Consider the following 15153-nt stretch of genomic DNA (forward strand, 5'->3'; position numbering starts at 1 on the left):
CATTTTCTGTCAGTTTCTCCTCTGAATGGGTTATACTTTCTTAATTCTTAGTATATATCACAATATTCTTTTTGAAAAGAAAAATATTTTAATTTTCAAAAATTTAAAATAAAATTTAAAATATTATAATGTGATAACTCTGGAAATCAGATTCTTCTTATGATTTGTCTTTGTTGCTTTCTGTGGGTTGTTACTTGTTTACCAACTTTTCTAAACTTCTTGCAATTTTTTTGGTGATGCGTTGTCACTAAATCTGCTTGGGCTACCATGACAACATAGAACAGATTTATTTTCTCATAATTCTGAAGGCTGAAAGTCTGAGATCATGCTGCCATCTTGATTGGTTTCTGCTGAGAACTCTCCTCCTTACTTACAGATGGCCACTTTCTCCCTTGGTTCTCACGTGGCAGGGAGCAAGAGAGGGACACAGAGAGAAAGAGAAAAAAAACACCCATTGGTGTCTCTTCTCCCATTATGAGAGCCCCACCTTCATGATCTCATTTAAACCTGATTATCTCCCAAAGGCACCCCACCCTCCTCAGTACCATCACAATGGGGATTAGGGGTTCCACATAGGAATTTTGGTGTGTGTGGAGGGGATTGGGGGTGGGACACAGACTTGGTACATAATAGTCTCTGAAATCTTTTGTTCTTTAGCTATGGTCTACCAGTAGTATGAGAGAGATTTCCTTGAATATCTGAAGTAAAAAAGAAAATAGAAAGAAAAGAGAAAAGAAGAGAAGAAAGAAAATCCTTTCTTTGCAGACTGGCCCTATGTTGGAGCACTCTAACACTTAGGCTGTTCACTAGTCTGTCTTTTCTTCCTGTTTGTGCTGAGCCTAGAGATGAGCCAGTAGTTTTCTCAGATCTTCTCTGAGTAGATTTCTTGCCTTAGACATGCATGGCTTTCTAAATTCCCAGTGTTTTTTAATGTTCTAATTTCCCAAAGAAACTCTCTTGCCATTTTTTCTTTCAGGTTTTTGGCATGCCTGTTTGCCTTAACTGGAATATTTTGTTCCAGGTGGCACTGAATTTTTCTGAAGAATGCCCTCTGCTTAGCTATTTTTCTGTAGATTTTGAAGTTGATAAAACAAAGGAGAGAGCATTGAATTAGTCCTTCAGGTAGCCCTGCACAGGTTACAGCAGACAAATACGAATTCTATGAGAACAGTCTGCTCTGCTCCCTCTAAACCAGGGACCAGGGTTCGTTTAACTGTTGGAATGTGGACTAGTATATTCAAGACTGCCACACAGCTGAGAGTGGGAAAGGGAAATAAAAATCTGTGAAGCTTTTCCACTGTTCTGAAGTGATCGTTTTCATGTTTCAGCATTTATTTGATTGATGTAAACCTTTGACTAATTTCCAGAGTTCTGACAAATTTGATTCTGACAGTTTTTGGTGTCTCTGTGGAGGGGATAGGCTCTCAGAACTACCTCTCCTACATGTTTTTCTGAGGGGGGAAAAAGAGTGATGTCATTGAGGAAGTGTATTTTGTTGGTGCTTTCTGATGTTTTGCTGTGTACCCCCTATAGTTTTTCTCTCCTCTTCCTCCTGTACAACTTCTGCTCTATCTTAACTGCTCTTAGTTGCTTTTATTAGTATTTTGGAGTCTTTGGATTATCCTTGTTTTTTTTCATTTGGCTTAAAATGAGGATATTGCATTTTTTATTGTTTTACTTGTTTGCTTTGTTGAATTTTTATGGTGTCCAGGAATCAAATTTTGTTCCTTTAATTCCTCCAATTTTCCTCTTAGTTGTAGTCAACTCTTATTCTTATCCCAAGCCTCTCTGGTGATAATTCATATGTGTTCTTAGAATTTTGTCTTTTCTAAAATATCATGTAAATGGAATTATACAGTATGTGTCCTTTTGAGCCTGGCTTTCACTTAGCATAATGCATTTGAGGATTTCTCCACATTTTTTTTTATCAGTAATTTGTTCATTTTTGTTGCCGAGAAGTTTATATCTGTTGTATGAATGTATAGCTGAAGCACATTTGGGGTGTCTTCTGTTTTCAATGATTATGAATAAAGCTGTTGTAGACATTCATTTATAATTTCATGTGAATGTAAGTTTTAATTTCTTTTGAATAGGTAAATACCTAGGAAGTTGGATTACTGTCATAACTTTCTAAGAAATTGCTAATCTGTTTTACAAAGTGACCATTTAATTTTGAGATACATGTATATGTCACACATATGTCAATCTATGAGAGTTCTGGTTTTCTGCATCTTTTTTTTTTTAAGATTTTATTTATTTATGCATGAGAAAACATTGCTTTGACTTAATGTTTGATTGTGATACTAGAGAAATAAAAGCAGATAAATATATGTAATTTGGGGTTAATAATAAAGTTTTTTTTAAAGACTTTATTTATTCATGAGAGACAGAGAGAGAGAGAGGCAGAGACACAGGCAGAGGGAGAAGCAGGCTCCATGCAGGGAGCCTGATGTGGGACTTGATCCTGGGTCTTTCCAGGATCACGCCCTGGGCTGAAGGCAGACACTAAACCACTGAGCCACCCAGGGATCCTGTTTTTCTGCATCTTTACTATCACTTGATATTGTTAGTTTTTGGAGTTTAGCACTGTAATGTATGGAAGTGGCGTTTCTCTCTGTGTTTTACATTTTCCTGTTGACTAATGCTGTTGAGTATTTTTTCATATATATATTTGTGTATCTTCTTTGGGGAAGTTTCTGTTGAAATCTTTCGCTATTATTTATTTTAATTAGTTTTGAGAATTATTCTTATATTGTGGTTATCAGTCCTTTGTTAGATGTTTTTGCAGATATTTTCTCCCAGTCTGTAGCTTGCCTTTTTTCAAAGAGCAGTAGTTCTTAATTTTAAGGAAGTTGATTTTATTAATCTTTTGGGTTTTGTTTTTGTTGTTGTATCTAAAGCTCAGAAAGATTTCTTTCTGTGTTTTCAGTACTAAAAATAGATGAAAACCATAAATGTAATTAAAAAGTTTCTAGTATCCATGTTAAAAATAAAAATGCTTAATTAAGCCAATATTTTCAAATTGGTCATCTCAATATACATTAAATAGGAAAATTATTATTATTATATTTAAAGGTTTTATTTTCAGTAATCTCTATCCTAGTATGGGGCTTAAATTTATGACCCTGAGATCGAGAATTGCATACTCTACTGACTGAGCCAGCTAGAAGCCACAAAGAATTAATAATAAGTATTTACCTTTAATTTTTATACTGAGTTCTACCCTCGTGTATTTAACACAGCTCATCTTTTTTTTTTTTTTTTTTTTTTTTTTAACACAGCTCATCTTAAGTCGAGACAGATTTCAAGGGCTCACTAGCCATGTATGTCTATTGATTACCATATTAGCACAGATCTACAAGTCTTATACAGTTTTAGATTTTACTTTAAATCTGTTATTTATTTTGAGTTAAACTTTGTATAATGTGAAAGGCGTGGATTGAAGTTCTTTTTATATGGTTGTCTGTGGGAAAGTTTTTTTTTTAAGTAGGCTCCATTCCCAGCGTGGAACCTCATTAGAAACCTTTTTTTTTTTTTTTTTTTTTTTTTTAGATTTTATTTTTTTATTCATGAGAGAGACACAGAGAGGCAGAGATCCAGGCAGTGGAAGAGGCAGGCTCCCTGTGGGGAGCCCGATGAGGGACTTGATCCTAGGACTCTGGGATCACATTCTGAACTAAAGGCAGATGCTCTACCTCTGAGCCACCAAGCGGTCCCTCCATCAGAAACTTTTTAATAAAAGTTGTTCTGGGCAATTAGAGATCTTGAGATCATTCTGGGCTCCAAAGCTCAACATTTAAACATACTTTCTTTTATTGCTTTGATTTATTGTCTTTTATTTCAGTGCAATGTATATTTATTTTGTAATTAACAGTTTTCAAACCATATTTGTAAAATGTTTAGAAGTGTTAGGCATTTAGTGGCTTTATTCATATACCTTTTTAAAACTTAAATGACATATTATGCTATTTACCTTTTTAAGATTAACCTTCCCAAACTTGTATCTAAAATTCTTACTTTGCTTTCAGGCATGTACTGGCATTGAAAACATTGATGAAGCTATTACATTGCTTGAGCAAAATAATTGGGACTTAGTGGTGAGTATTTTTAGTCTTTTTTCTTTTTCCCAGCATTTTTGAGATATGTATAACATTGTGTAAGTTTAAGGTGTATAATATAATAATCTGATATATATTGTGAAATGATCACCATAGTAAGGTGAGCTAACACATCCATCATCTCACATAGTTACTTTTTTGTGTGTGATAAGAACTTTTAAGATTTACTCTTTTGTTGGCAGTTTTCAAGTATACAATGTAGTATTGTTAACTTGCTATACTTTAGATCACCAGAATGTACTCATTTTATACCTGGAAGTTTTTTTTTTTTTTTTTTTAACCTGGAAGTTTGTATTCTTTAACCGCCTTTACTCACTCTCCCCCATCCCTAGCAACCACCAATCTAATCTGTTTCTCTGAATTCTATTTTCTTTTGGATCCCACATATAAATGAGATCATATAATATTTGTTTTTCTCTGAGTTATTTGAAGAATTTTTTTCTTTTTTTGGACCAATAATCAAATTTCATTAATTCCTCAGTGTCTTTAATATTCCTTTATAGATGATTCAGCATACCATAGCCGATTTGTAACTGTAATCTGAGTGAATAAAATCTAAATGTCTTTAACATGAAGTTTGTATTTAGTTCACTATTAAATTACTAAATTATTATGAATTTTTAGATAATTTAAATAATTCTTAAAATTGTTCTCTCATGTTACTGTGTATTAAGGATCCTCTTCCCATATAATATTTTGCTGGAGATGCTTGGTAGGAGAGAAAATGCAGACTTGTCTAAATGTCAGAATAATCCTATCACTTCCTGAGGCTCTCACTTATGTCAGAACAATTCTATTTCATGTTTTCCCCTTACCTTCTGGAGCTCTCACTTATGTCACTCCTCTCTAAGGCCATTAAAGAAGTGACATTCTGTTGTATATTTTTTAAAACATTTAAAAATATCTACTTCAGAGAGTTTATTATAGAAGTGATTTAGTTTTTTCCGTGGGGGGAGGCAGTAACTCAAAATCAAGTCCTTGCACAGCCCAACACACAGAATTGTAATTTACTTAAAATTGCAAGGCAAACTAAACATAAATTGTTTAACAGTATAGGAAGAATACTGATTGGGTTGGGATGACACAGGTGTCCCTCAGTGCCTTTGAAATGCTAAAAAAATCTAAATTACAATTTGAAGAAGTGTTAATTTTCAAAGGTCAAAACTTGAAATGTGTGCTAATAGAACTGAGATTAGATACGTGGATAGCAAAAAAAAAATGTGCATGGACTTATATAATCAACTCTCCATTGTCTATGTGTTTTGTATAGATTTACTGCTATTAACTTTTTTACTCGAAATATAAAACAGCTTTATTTTTTGCCTGTACAAGTAATGAACATTTTTCTAGTCTATTGTGTGATTAAAGTTAAAAAATTTTTTTTCATACAGATGAGGTAGTTCTACCATTTTGTCACCTGCAGTTTTTAATTAACAACCTATCATGAATGTCAAATTAAATTGACTAGTCATTCTTTATAATGTTCATAATGTTTGCATGGTATTCCAGGAAGTGGTTGTAGCATAATAATTTTACCAATCAGTGCTATGCTGTTAGACATTTAGGATTTTTGCAGTATTTTGCTGTTATCCACATTGCTGTAGGAATATTCTTAGACCTTCATCCTTGTATACTTAACCTATTATTTTCCTAGAAGATATTGAATAAATTCAGTTCATAAGTGTATTTCTGTATCAAATTGTGTGTGTGTGTGTGTGTGTATGTATGTATATATTATTTAGGTTTTGGGTATTTATAGGTAAATTGCCTTCCAGGATGTTTGTACTAATTTAAATCTTATCAAATATATACGTTTTTGAAATGGCCTATTTCACTAAACCAGAGCTTCCTTATTTTATTTTTCATATAGGGCATGTTTGGCCACTTGTCAAAATTTCTGTTTTTATGGCCTAACTCCAAATCCATGTTTTTACCTTGCTGTAATCTTTTAAAAAAAAAAAATATATATATATATATTTAAAGTTTTTATGTTAATCATCTGCTGATCATCATGATAAGTGCACTCCTTAATCCCTATCACCTATTTCATCCATCCCCTCTGCCTACCTCCCCACTGAGTGACCTTTAGTTTTTTCTTTATCAGTAAGAGTTTGTTTCTTGGTTTGCGTTGTGTGTCTCTCCTTTTTCCCCCCATTGGTCCTTTGTTTTGTTTCTTAAATTACACATGAGTTAAATCATATGGTATTTGTCTTTTTCTGACTGACTTATTTCACTTAGCATTTACTCTCTAGCTCCATTCATGTAGTTGTAAATGGCAAGATTTCATTCTTTTTTTATGGCCGAATAATATTCCATTGTATGTAAATACTACTGCTCTCTCTCCATTCCTCAATCATGGACAGTTGGGGTGCCTCCATGATTTGGCTATTGTCAATAATGCTGCTATAAACATTGGGGGTGTTTGTATCCCTTTGAATTAGGGTTTTGTATCTCTGGGTAAATAGTAGTACCACTGCTGGATGATAGAGTAGTTCTATTTTAACTTTTTTTTTTTTTTTAAGATTTTATTTATTTATTCATGAGGGACACAGAGAGAGAGGCAGAGACACAGGCAGAGGGAGAAGCAGGCTCCATGCAGGGAGCCTGACATAGGACTCAATCCCGGGTCTCCAGGATCATGCCCTGTGCCGAAGGTGGCGCTAAACCACTGAGCTACCTGGGCTGCCCTGATTTTAACTTTTTAAGGAACTTCTATACTGTTCTTCAGAGGGGCAAAAATAAACTGTTGGGACTGCAGCTATATAAAGCTTCCGCACAGTGAAGGAACAGTCACCAAAACTAAAAGGCAACCTATGGACTGGGAGAAGATATTTGCAAATGACATATGTGATAAAGGGTTAGTATCTGAAATTTGTAAAGAACTTTCAAACTTGGGCACCTGGGTGGCTCAGTCGGTTAAGTGTCTGCGTTCAGCTCAGGTCATGATCCTAGAATCCTGAGATTGAGCTTTGCATTGGTCTCTCTGCTCTGAGGGGAACCTGCTACTCCCTCTCCCTCTGGTTGCTGCTTTCCCTGCTTATGCTTTCTCTCTCTCTCTCCCCTCCCTCTCTCAATCACTCAATCAATCAATCAATCAATCAATTAATTAAAAACAAATTATATTCTTTGCCAAAGAAGGCATCCAGATGGCTAGTACACCCATGAAAAGATTCCTAACACCACTCATTGTCAGGGAAATACAAATCAAAACCACGATGAGACACCACCTCATATTTGTCAGAATGACTAAAATGAACAACACAAGAAACAACAGGTGTTGATGAGGGTGCAGAGAAAGGGGAACCCTCTTGCACTGTTGATGGGAATTCGAACTGGTGCAGCCATTCTGGAAAACAGTGTGGAGGTTCCTCAAAAGTTAAAAATAGAGCTACCCTATGATTCAGCCATTACATTACTAGGTATTTACCCAAATACCTATATATGAAGGGGTACATGCACCCTAATCTTTATTGTAACATTATCAACAATAGCCAAACTATGGAGAGAGCCCAATGTCTACTGACTGATGAATGGATAAGTAAAATATGATATGTTTATGTATATAAACAATGGAATATTACTCTGTCATCAAAATTGAAATCTTGCTGTTTGCAATGATGTGGATGGAGCTAGAATGTATTATGCTAAGTGAAGTAAGTCAGTCAGAGAAAGGTAAAATACCATATGATCTCACTCACGTGGAATTTAAGAAAGAAAACAGATGAACATATGGTAAGAGGAAAGAAAAAAAAGGAGAGAGAGAAAAACCATAGGAACTCTTAACAATAGAGAACAAACAGGACTGATGGAGGAAGATGGGTAAGGGGATGGATTAGATGCATGATGGGTATCTAAGAGGGCACTTGTGATGAGTACTGGGTGTTGTGTGTAAGTGATGAATCACTGAATTCTCCTGAAACCAATATTGCATTATATGCTAACTAAAATTTAAATAAAATAATTCTAAAAATAAATATTTATGTTTATTTAGCAATAAATAAATAAATAAGGAAATGTTTGGTAGAATTCACCTGTGAAGCCATCTGGTCCTGGAATTTTGTTGTTGGGAGTTTTATGATTACTGAATCAATTTCATTGCTGGTAATTGGTCTGTTTAAATTTTTATTTCTTCTTATTTCCGTTTTGGTAGGTTATATGTTTAAGAATTTATCCATTTCTTCTTGGTTGTCCAATTTCTTGATATGTAGTATTTGATAATATTCTCTTATAATTGTTTGTATTCCTGTGGTGTTTGTTGTTATTATCTCTCATTTGTGATTTTATTTATTTGGATCCTTTTTCTTTTTTTCTTAATATGTCTGGGTAGAGGTTTATCCATTGTATTAATTTTTTTCGAAGAAACAGCTCCTGGTCATTGATCTGTTTTATTGTTTTTTTAGTTTCTACTTCATCTATTTCTGCTTTAATCTTTATTATTTGTTTATATCTTCTCGTTTTAGGTTTTCTTTGTTGCTCTTTTCCTAGGTTCTTTTGGTGTAGGGTTAGGTTGGTTATTTGAGTTTTTTTCTTGCTTCTTGAGGTAGGCCTGTATTGCTGTCAACTTTCCTCTTAGAAGCACCTTTGCTTCATCCCAAAGGTTTTGAGTCATTGTGTTTTATTTTCATATGTTTCCGTGTACTTTTTAATTTCATCTTGTTTAGTAGCATGTTATTTAACCTCCCTGTACTTGTGGTCTTTCCAGATTTTTTCTTGTTGACTTCTAGTTTCATAGTGTTGTGATCAGAAAAGATGCATGGTATGACTTCAACCTTTTAAAGTTTGTTGGGGCTTGTTTTGTGGCCTAATATGTGATCTAGTCTGAAGAATGTTCACTTGGAAGAATATGTATTCTGTTGTTTTAGGAGGGAATATTCTGAATGTAACTGTTAAGTCTCTCAGGTTCAGTGTGTCCTTAAGAGCTGCTGTTTCTTTGTTGGTATTTTGTTTAGATGATATGTCCATTGATGTAATTGGGGTTTAAAGTCCCCTATTGTTATTCTATTACTACTGATTAGTTCCTTTATGTTTGTTATTAACTGTTTTGTGTATGTGGGTACTCCCATGTTGGATGCATAAAAAATATCTTCTTGTTGGATTGTTTTCTTTATTATTATATAGTATTCTTTGTCTCTTGTCACAGTCTTTTTTTTAAAGTCTGTTTTGTTTGATATAAATATTGCTACTCTGGCTTTCTTTTGATGGCCATTTGCATGTTTCTCCATCTTCTCACTTTAAGTCTGATCTTTTGATCAGAAATGAATCTCTTGTAGGCATTCTATAGATGGGTCTTCTTTGTTTTATCCATTCTGTCATCCTGTGTCTTTTGATTGGAGTGTTTAGTCCATTTATTCAAAGTAATTATTGATAGACATTATTGCCTTTTTATTACTTGTATTTTGGTTGTCTGAAGATTTTCTCTGATCCTTGCTTGTCTTTATTTTATGGTTTGCTGGTTTTCTGATACATACAGATTTCTTTCTCTTTATTCTTTGCAGACTGATAGTTTTTTATTTGTGGTTACCATTAGGTTTGTATATAACAACCTGTGCAGATAGATAGCAGTCTGTATTAAGTTGAAGGTCGTTTAAGTTTGAACCCATTCTTTACTCCTTTCTTCCCCATTTTCAGATATGTGGTATCAGATATTACATCCTTTTATGAATTCCTTGACTGGCTTTTTACAGAAATATTCATTATTACAGCTTTTGTGTTTACTACCCTCATGCTGTCAGTTTTTGTCTTTCCACTCAGGGTTCCCTTTATTATTTCTTGCAGGGCAGTTTAGTGGTCATGAACTCCATTAGTTTTCATTTGGGAGACCTCTTTCTCTCTCTCTCTTTCTTTTTTTCTTTCTTTTTTTTTTTTAAAGATCATATTTATTTATTCATGAGAGACACACAGAGAGAGGCAGAGACACAGGCAGAGGGAGAAAGCAGACTCCATGCAGGGAGCCAGGCATGGGACTGGATCCCAGGTCTCCAGGATCACACCCTAGGCTGAAGGCAGCGCTAAACCGCTGAGCCACCTAGGCTGCCCCTTTATCTCTTTCTATTGTGATTGATAGCCTTGCTCTATAGAGTATTATTGGTTGCAGGTTTTTCCCTTCAGCATTTTAACTATGTCATGCTGCTCCTTTCTGATATGGAAATCTTCTGAAAAATCCACTGACAATTTATGGAGTTTCCATTGTATGTAACAGTTTTCTTTTGTTGCATTTACTATTTTCTTTATCAGTATATTTTGCCAATTTAATTACAATATGTCTTGTGGGTCTGCTTTTGTTGATTTTGGTGAGGATTCTCTGTGCCTCCTGGATCTGGATATCTGTTTCCTTCTCCAGATTGGGAAAGTTTTCAGCTGTTTTTTTCTTCAAATAGATTCTCTGCCTCCTTCTTTTCTCTTTTCTTCTGGACTTTTTTAATTGAACATTATTACATTTGATGGAGTTTTTGGATTCCCTAAGTATATTCTTGTTTTTTATAATCATTTTTATAATCAAACACAAAAGGCAAGGTGGGGTAAAATAAACTGTTTTTTCAGAAATCTCTACTCCAGTGCCCACTGCATACAAGAAGAGAATCAAAACAAATAACTAACAAGATCCCCTCAATCACAAGTTTCCAAAGAATTGGAGAAGGGGAACAAATGGGATGAAAATGGTGGTATGAAAGGGAATGGATGTTAGCAGCACTGCTTCAATAACCAGTCTCTTCTGAATGAAATAATCTTCCCTTATATGCAGTAAATTCTGAACAAGGCTAAACTTTAGGATATACCTTGACCTGAAATTTAACTCTTTTGTTCGGCTTAATTACTTTCCATTACTCTGTCTTCTAGGTCATTAATTCATTCTTCTGCTTCTTCTGGCTTCTTGTTCATTCCATCAATTGTGTTTCTCATTTCATTTATTGAACCCTTTATCTCTGCTATGGTATTCTTTATCTTTGTGTTAATTGTCTCACTGACTTCAATTGCCACTTTTTTCTCAAGTCCAGTGAGCATCCTTATGATCATAGCTTTAAATTCTCCATTACTCATGTACTTATGTCTGTTTCTCTTAGATCTCCAGCTGTGGCCTTGTCCTGTTCTTTCATTTAGGACAAATTCCTCTGCCTTTTCATTTGTCTAAGTTTCTGTGCCTGTTTCTATGTTTTAGGAAAGTCATCAATATCTCCTGTCCTTGAGGGTAATGGCTTTATGGAGAAGGCCTCTAGTGCCCTACAATGTAGTCTGTCTTGTTGCCCAGGGCCTAGTGCCTCTGGGATTGTCTACATGGGTGCTGTGTGTGCTCTGCCCTTTTGTCCTGACCATTTTATCCTTCAGGTCAGTTGTCTCCAGAGGCTCTCTTTGCCTGGTATGGGCAGTGTTTGGCCTGTGGCCTGAATATGGCATGTTTTAACTAGGTGTACTCTGGTCTGCTTGTGAAAGGAGACCTGTCATTGCCAACACTGGAACCAAGGCCTTGTAAAACTCCTGTTGGCAGCAGTTTGGGTGGGTTTTCTTGGGGAGGGGCCAGCCCCCTGGGGACTGAGGCAAGTGTGATAGGGAATGGTGGTTCTTCTGGAATATGTGAAGCAGGGCTTGGTTTAAGTAAGTTAGGTAGTGAGTGTCAGCATTGTGCTGGTTCCTGCAGGTGGCCCGTGTTCATGCTGAGGGGATGGGGAAAGGAAATGACACAAGCCTGTTCCTTTGTTTCAGGGCTGGGGAGTCTCTGTGTGAATGCTGCCCCCTTTGAGATGAGCAGATTATTGGTTTATCATGTGCCTCAAGTGCTCTTCAGAACGCTGTTTCCACACTGTATGTCCATGGGCTGTTTGTCCTGCTTTATATTCAAGAGCAGCCCATGGTGTCCTTTGAGCTCTCCCAGATCAAAGCAAAGGTCAACACCTTAAAAACTCCAGGCTTTAAGCCCTGCTGGTTGTAAGAATTCCCGAAATTTGGGCTTTGTCGCTTTCCAAGCCAATTACAATGGCTTTTTCATTTTCCCTTATGCTCTCCTGTGTGCTAGTCTGATCTTTTGCCCTTCTTTGCACTGCAGCAGCCAAGATCTGTTTGTCTTCCAACCTACATCTCTGCACTTTGTATTTTCTTTAGTGTAGCCTCTTTTCTTCCTTTAGTTGTAGAGTTTGTTCTCCTAATCTTCGGATCGATTTCTGGTGTATTTTGGGTGATTTCATAGTTACTTAGTTGTATTTGTGGGACAAGATGGGCCTAGGGTCTTCTTACTGTGCCACCATCTTCCTAATCCATTGTGCTATATTTTCATTAAAGTATTGTATAGATGATATGCACATGATTTCTATATGGAGGTGACAAGTGTCAGGAACTTATTCAGAATAATGTCCTCAGGTTTCTTGTCTTGAAGGTATGTTTTTGTTTTTTGTTTTTTTTTTTTCAATAGCAAATGCATTACTTTAGTTTGTGTAGTTTTAGGGTGTCTTTTCGGGAGGCTTATGCAAATTGTTGCTTTAGATTAAAAATCCGTCAAGCCACTCTTGCATGATATTGATGAGAGGAATATGAGATAAAATTGTTAAGTGAGGTTGTGGGCTTGGAATGATGGACTATAGTCTTTCATCTGAGAATTACCATTTGGGAGTAATGTAAATTCTTTCCTAAGGTCCTTTCTGTTGGTACATGTTCATTAGCTTTGAAGGGTAAAATATCAGTTGGTTCTGCCCATTTTCTCAGTCTACTCTATCTAGAGTATTGCAAAGGACAGTTTTTCCAGATAGGGTTAAATGAATTCCAGAAGTTTCTTTGAAATAAATATCCTAGGGATCCCTGGGTGGCGCAGCAGTTTGGCGCCTGCCTTTGGCCCAGGGCGCGATCCTGGAGACCCGGGATCGAATCCCACGTCGGGCTCCCAGTGCATGGAGCCTGCTTCTCCCTCTGCCTGTGTCTCTGCCTTTCTCTCTCTCTCTCTGTGTGTGACTATCATTTAAAAAAAAAAAAAATTGAAATAAATATCCTAGTTGGCTTTTCTCTGCAAATTGTATTCACAGCAAAAATTTGCTGTGCTGTGTAGCTACACTGTGCTGTGTAGCTGTCTTGCTCTATACATTTTCTCATTGTCCTATTTTTATGCAATATTTTATCCTGTTGCTTTTAAAAAATGAAACGAGCATTTTGAATAACTCATTATTCAAACTTTTCATTAGGTTCATGGAACTTTTAAAATGGTGTTTTATATATTTGCTTGTGCATTATATTTTGTTTTTCTAAATTATGATTTTTCACTGTTCTTTATTTTAAGGACCTTATGAATAGTTTGCATAATTTGAGTTTTAGATCTTGGACATGTCTATATTTAAAATTTTCTGTATGTATCAGTTTGACTTTTCCTCCTTTTTTTTTTTTTTAATATTGTATTTATTTATTCACGAGAGACAGAAAGAGAGGCAGAGAGAGAAGCCGGGAGCCTGACGTAGGACTTGATCCTGGGTTTCCAGGATCACACCCTGGGCTGAAGGCGACGCTAAACCGCTGAACCACCTGGGCTGCCCTCCTCCTATGTTTTTAAAGTGCCCATTGTGCTAGAGAAGTATAGAGGAATGTGAGATAAGTACCGTGATCTGGTTGTGATTGTGATGGTTTTAAGAAAACCCAAGAACAAAAAAAACTCATTATGTCAGTATTGAGTGCTTACAGCGTAACCAAATTTATGCTAGATACAGTGTGAGCTTAAAAAAATTAATAGTATATGGTATCTGACTTTGAGAAGTGTACTGAAAATTTGTTAAGACCTATTTGGTCTCTTAAACATGTATGTTATACTCATAAATGGAAATAACTTCCTGAAAAATAATGATTGCAAGTATTTTAGCTATTTTATAGATTTAGACACAAGTAAAAAGTATTCTATAATAAAATATAGTGGAGTCCCAGGAATTTTAGTCATTAAGTCACTTACCCTTATCCTGCATATTATTTTCATTATATAGCTATTCGCAAACTAGTGCTTCCAAACCCTGTTTTAAATACTCCCCAGTTGACTGTTTATTTTGGGGTAACTGTAGGTTGGTCTATATTTGCTAAAATTCTGAAAACAAAAGAACATGAACTTTAATTCTATTGGGAGATATCTCCTGCTATGGTTTTACTTGAAATGAAGACTAGTTGTACTCTGCCTGCCTCCATCCACCTCAGTCTTTGGGTTTTCACCTTGTCCTGCACTTGTATTTTGGAGAGAATTAATGTCATTATAGTTGATTCCTTCCTTGCAGATGAGTATTTTCAGTTTATATACAGAAAGATGAATATATAAGGAAGGGTTATTGCCAATGAATTAAGATCTCTTAATACATGAAATACTTATGAAGAATTGATTTATGTCCTAATCCCTATTAAGATTCTATAAAAATCAGTCAACTATGAATAGAATATATAGCAAACATTTTAGTAGAATTTTGTGTTTGAAATATGTGTACCCATACCATTTTGTTTAATTTTTTTAGCAACTTTATGATGTAGATAATGGCAGAACAAAGATGTATGCCAATTGCTTCACAGGTCTGTATATATGAAATTCCTTCAATAAAATAAAATTTCCAGTAAGCTCTGGGAGATCTAGGGAAAGGTATTTGTCATATACTTGATAACCCAGTGCTAAATGAAAAGAAAGTAAAAGTAAACGTTAACCTAGTCAATACTACATTTTAAGTACTCTGTGCTCTTAGGAAATAAGTTTTGAACTTTGCACTCTAGTTCTGCTCTAGTTTTCTGCTTGTGCTGACATAAGCTGTTTTGCTAAAGAAAGACTCTATTCAGTGTGCTTGTATTTATCTTTAACCTCATGTTTCAACCTAAGGCAAAAATGAAACAAATCAGCCTATTTTTGGATCATTACTGAATTACTAGTCCTCAGTAATATATTTGTATTTATAGAAGCTTATAATACATTGATAAGCACTGAAGAGTCAAACACCAGGAAAATTACCATGCACATAATTTGTCCCATTTTAAGACTCATTGAGGTGCTTTGAGATATTTCCATTCTATCAGTTTTCACTTTTGAAGAAATGTATCTTAGTGA

The 15153-nt window shown here is 35.3% G+C and overlaps 1 protein-coding gene across 2 annotated transcripts in view; it reads left to right on the forward strand.

The window, feature by feature from the left end:
* The window catches only part of FAF1 (Fas associated factor 1), a 461021-nt gene that overhangs the window by 72161 nt on the left and 373707 nt on the right, over window positions 1-15153 (forward strand). For both annotated transcript variants that reach the window (XM_038558075.1, XM_038558076.1), the window contains exon 2: window positions 4029-4097. In XM_038558075.1, the coding sequence (XP_038414003.1) occupies window positions 4029-4097 (69 nt within the window). The remainder of the gene's footprint in view (window positions 1-4028; window positions 4098-15153) is intronic.

The sequence above is a fragment of the Canis lupus genome, chromosome 15, assembly GCF_011100685.1.
Source record: "Canis lupus familiaris isolate Mischka breed German Shepherd chromosome 15, alternate assembly UU_Cfam_GSD_1.0, whole genome shotgun sequence".
NCBI classification, from domain to species: Eukaryota; Metazoa; Chordata; class Mammalia; order Carnivora; family Canidae; genus Canis; species Canis lupus.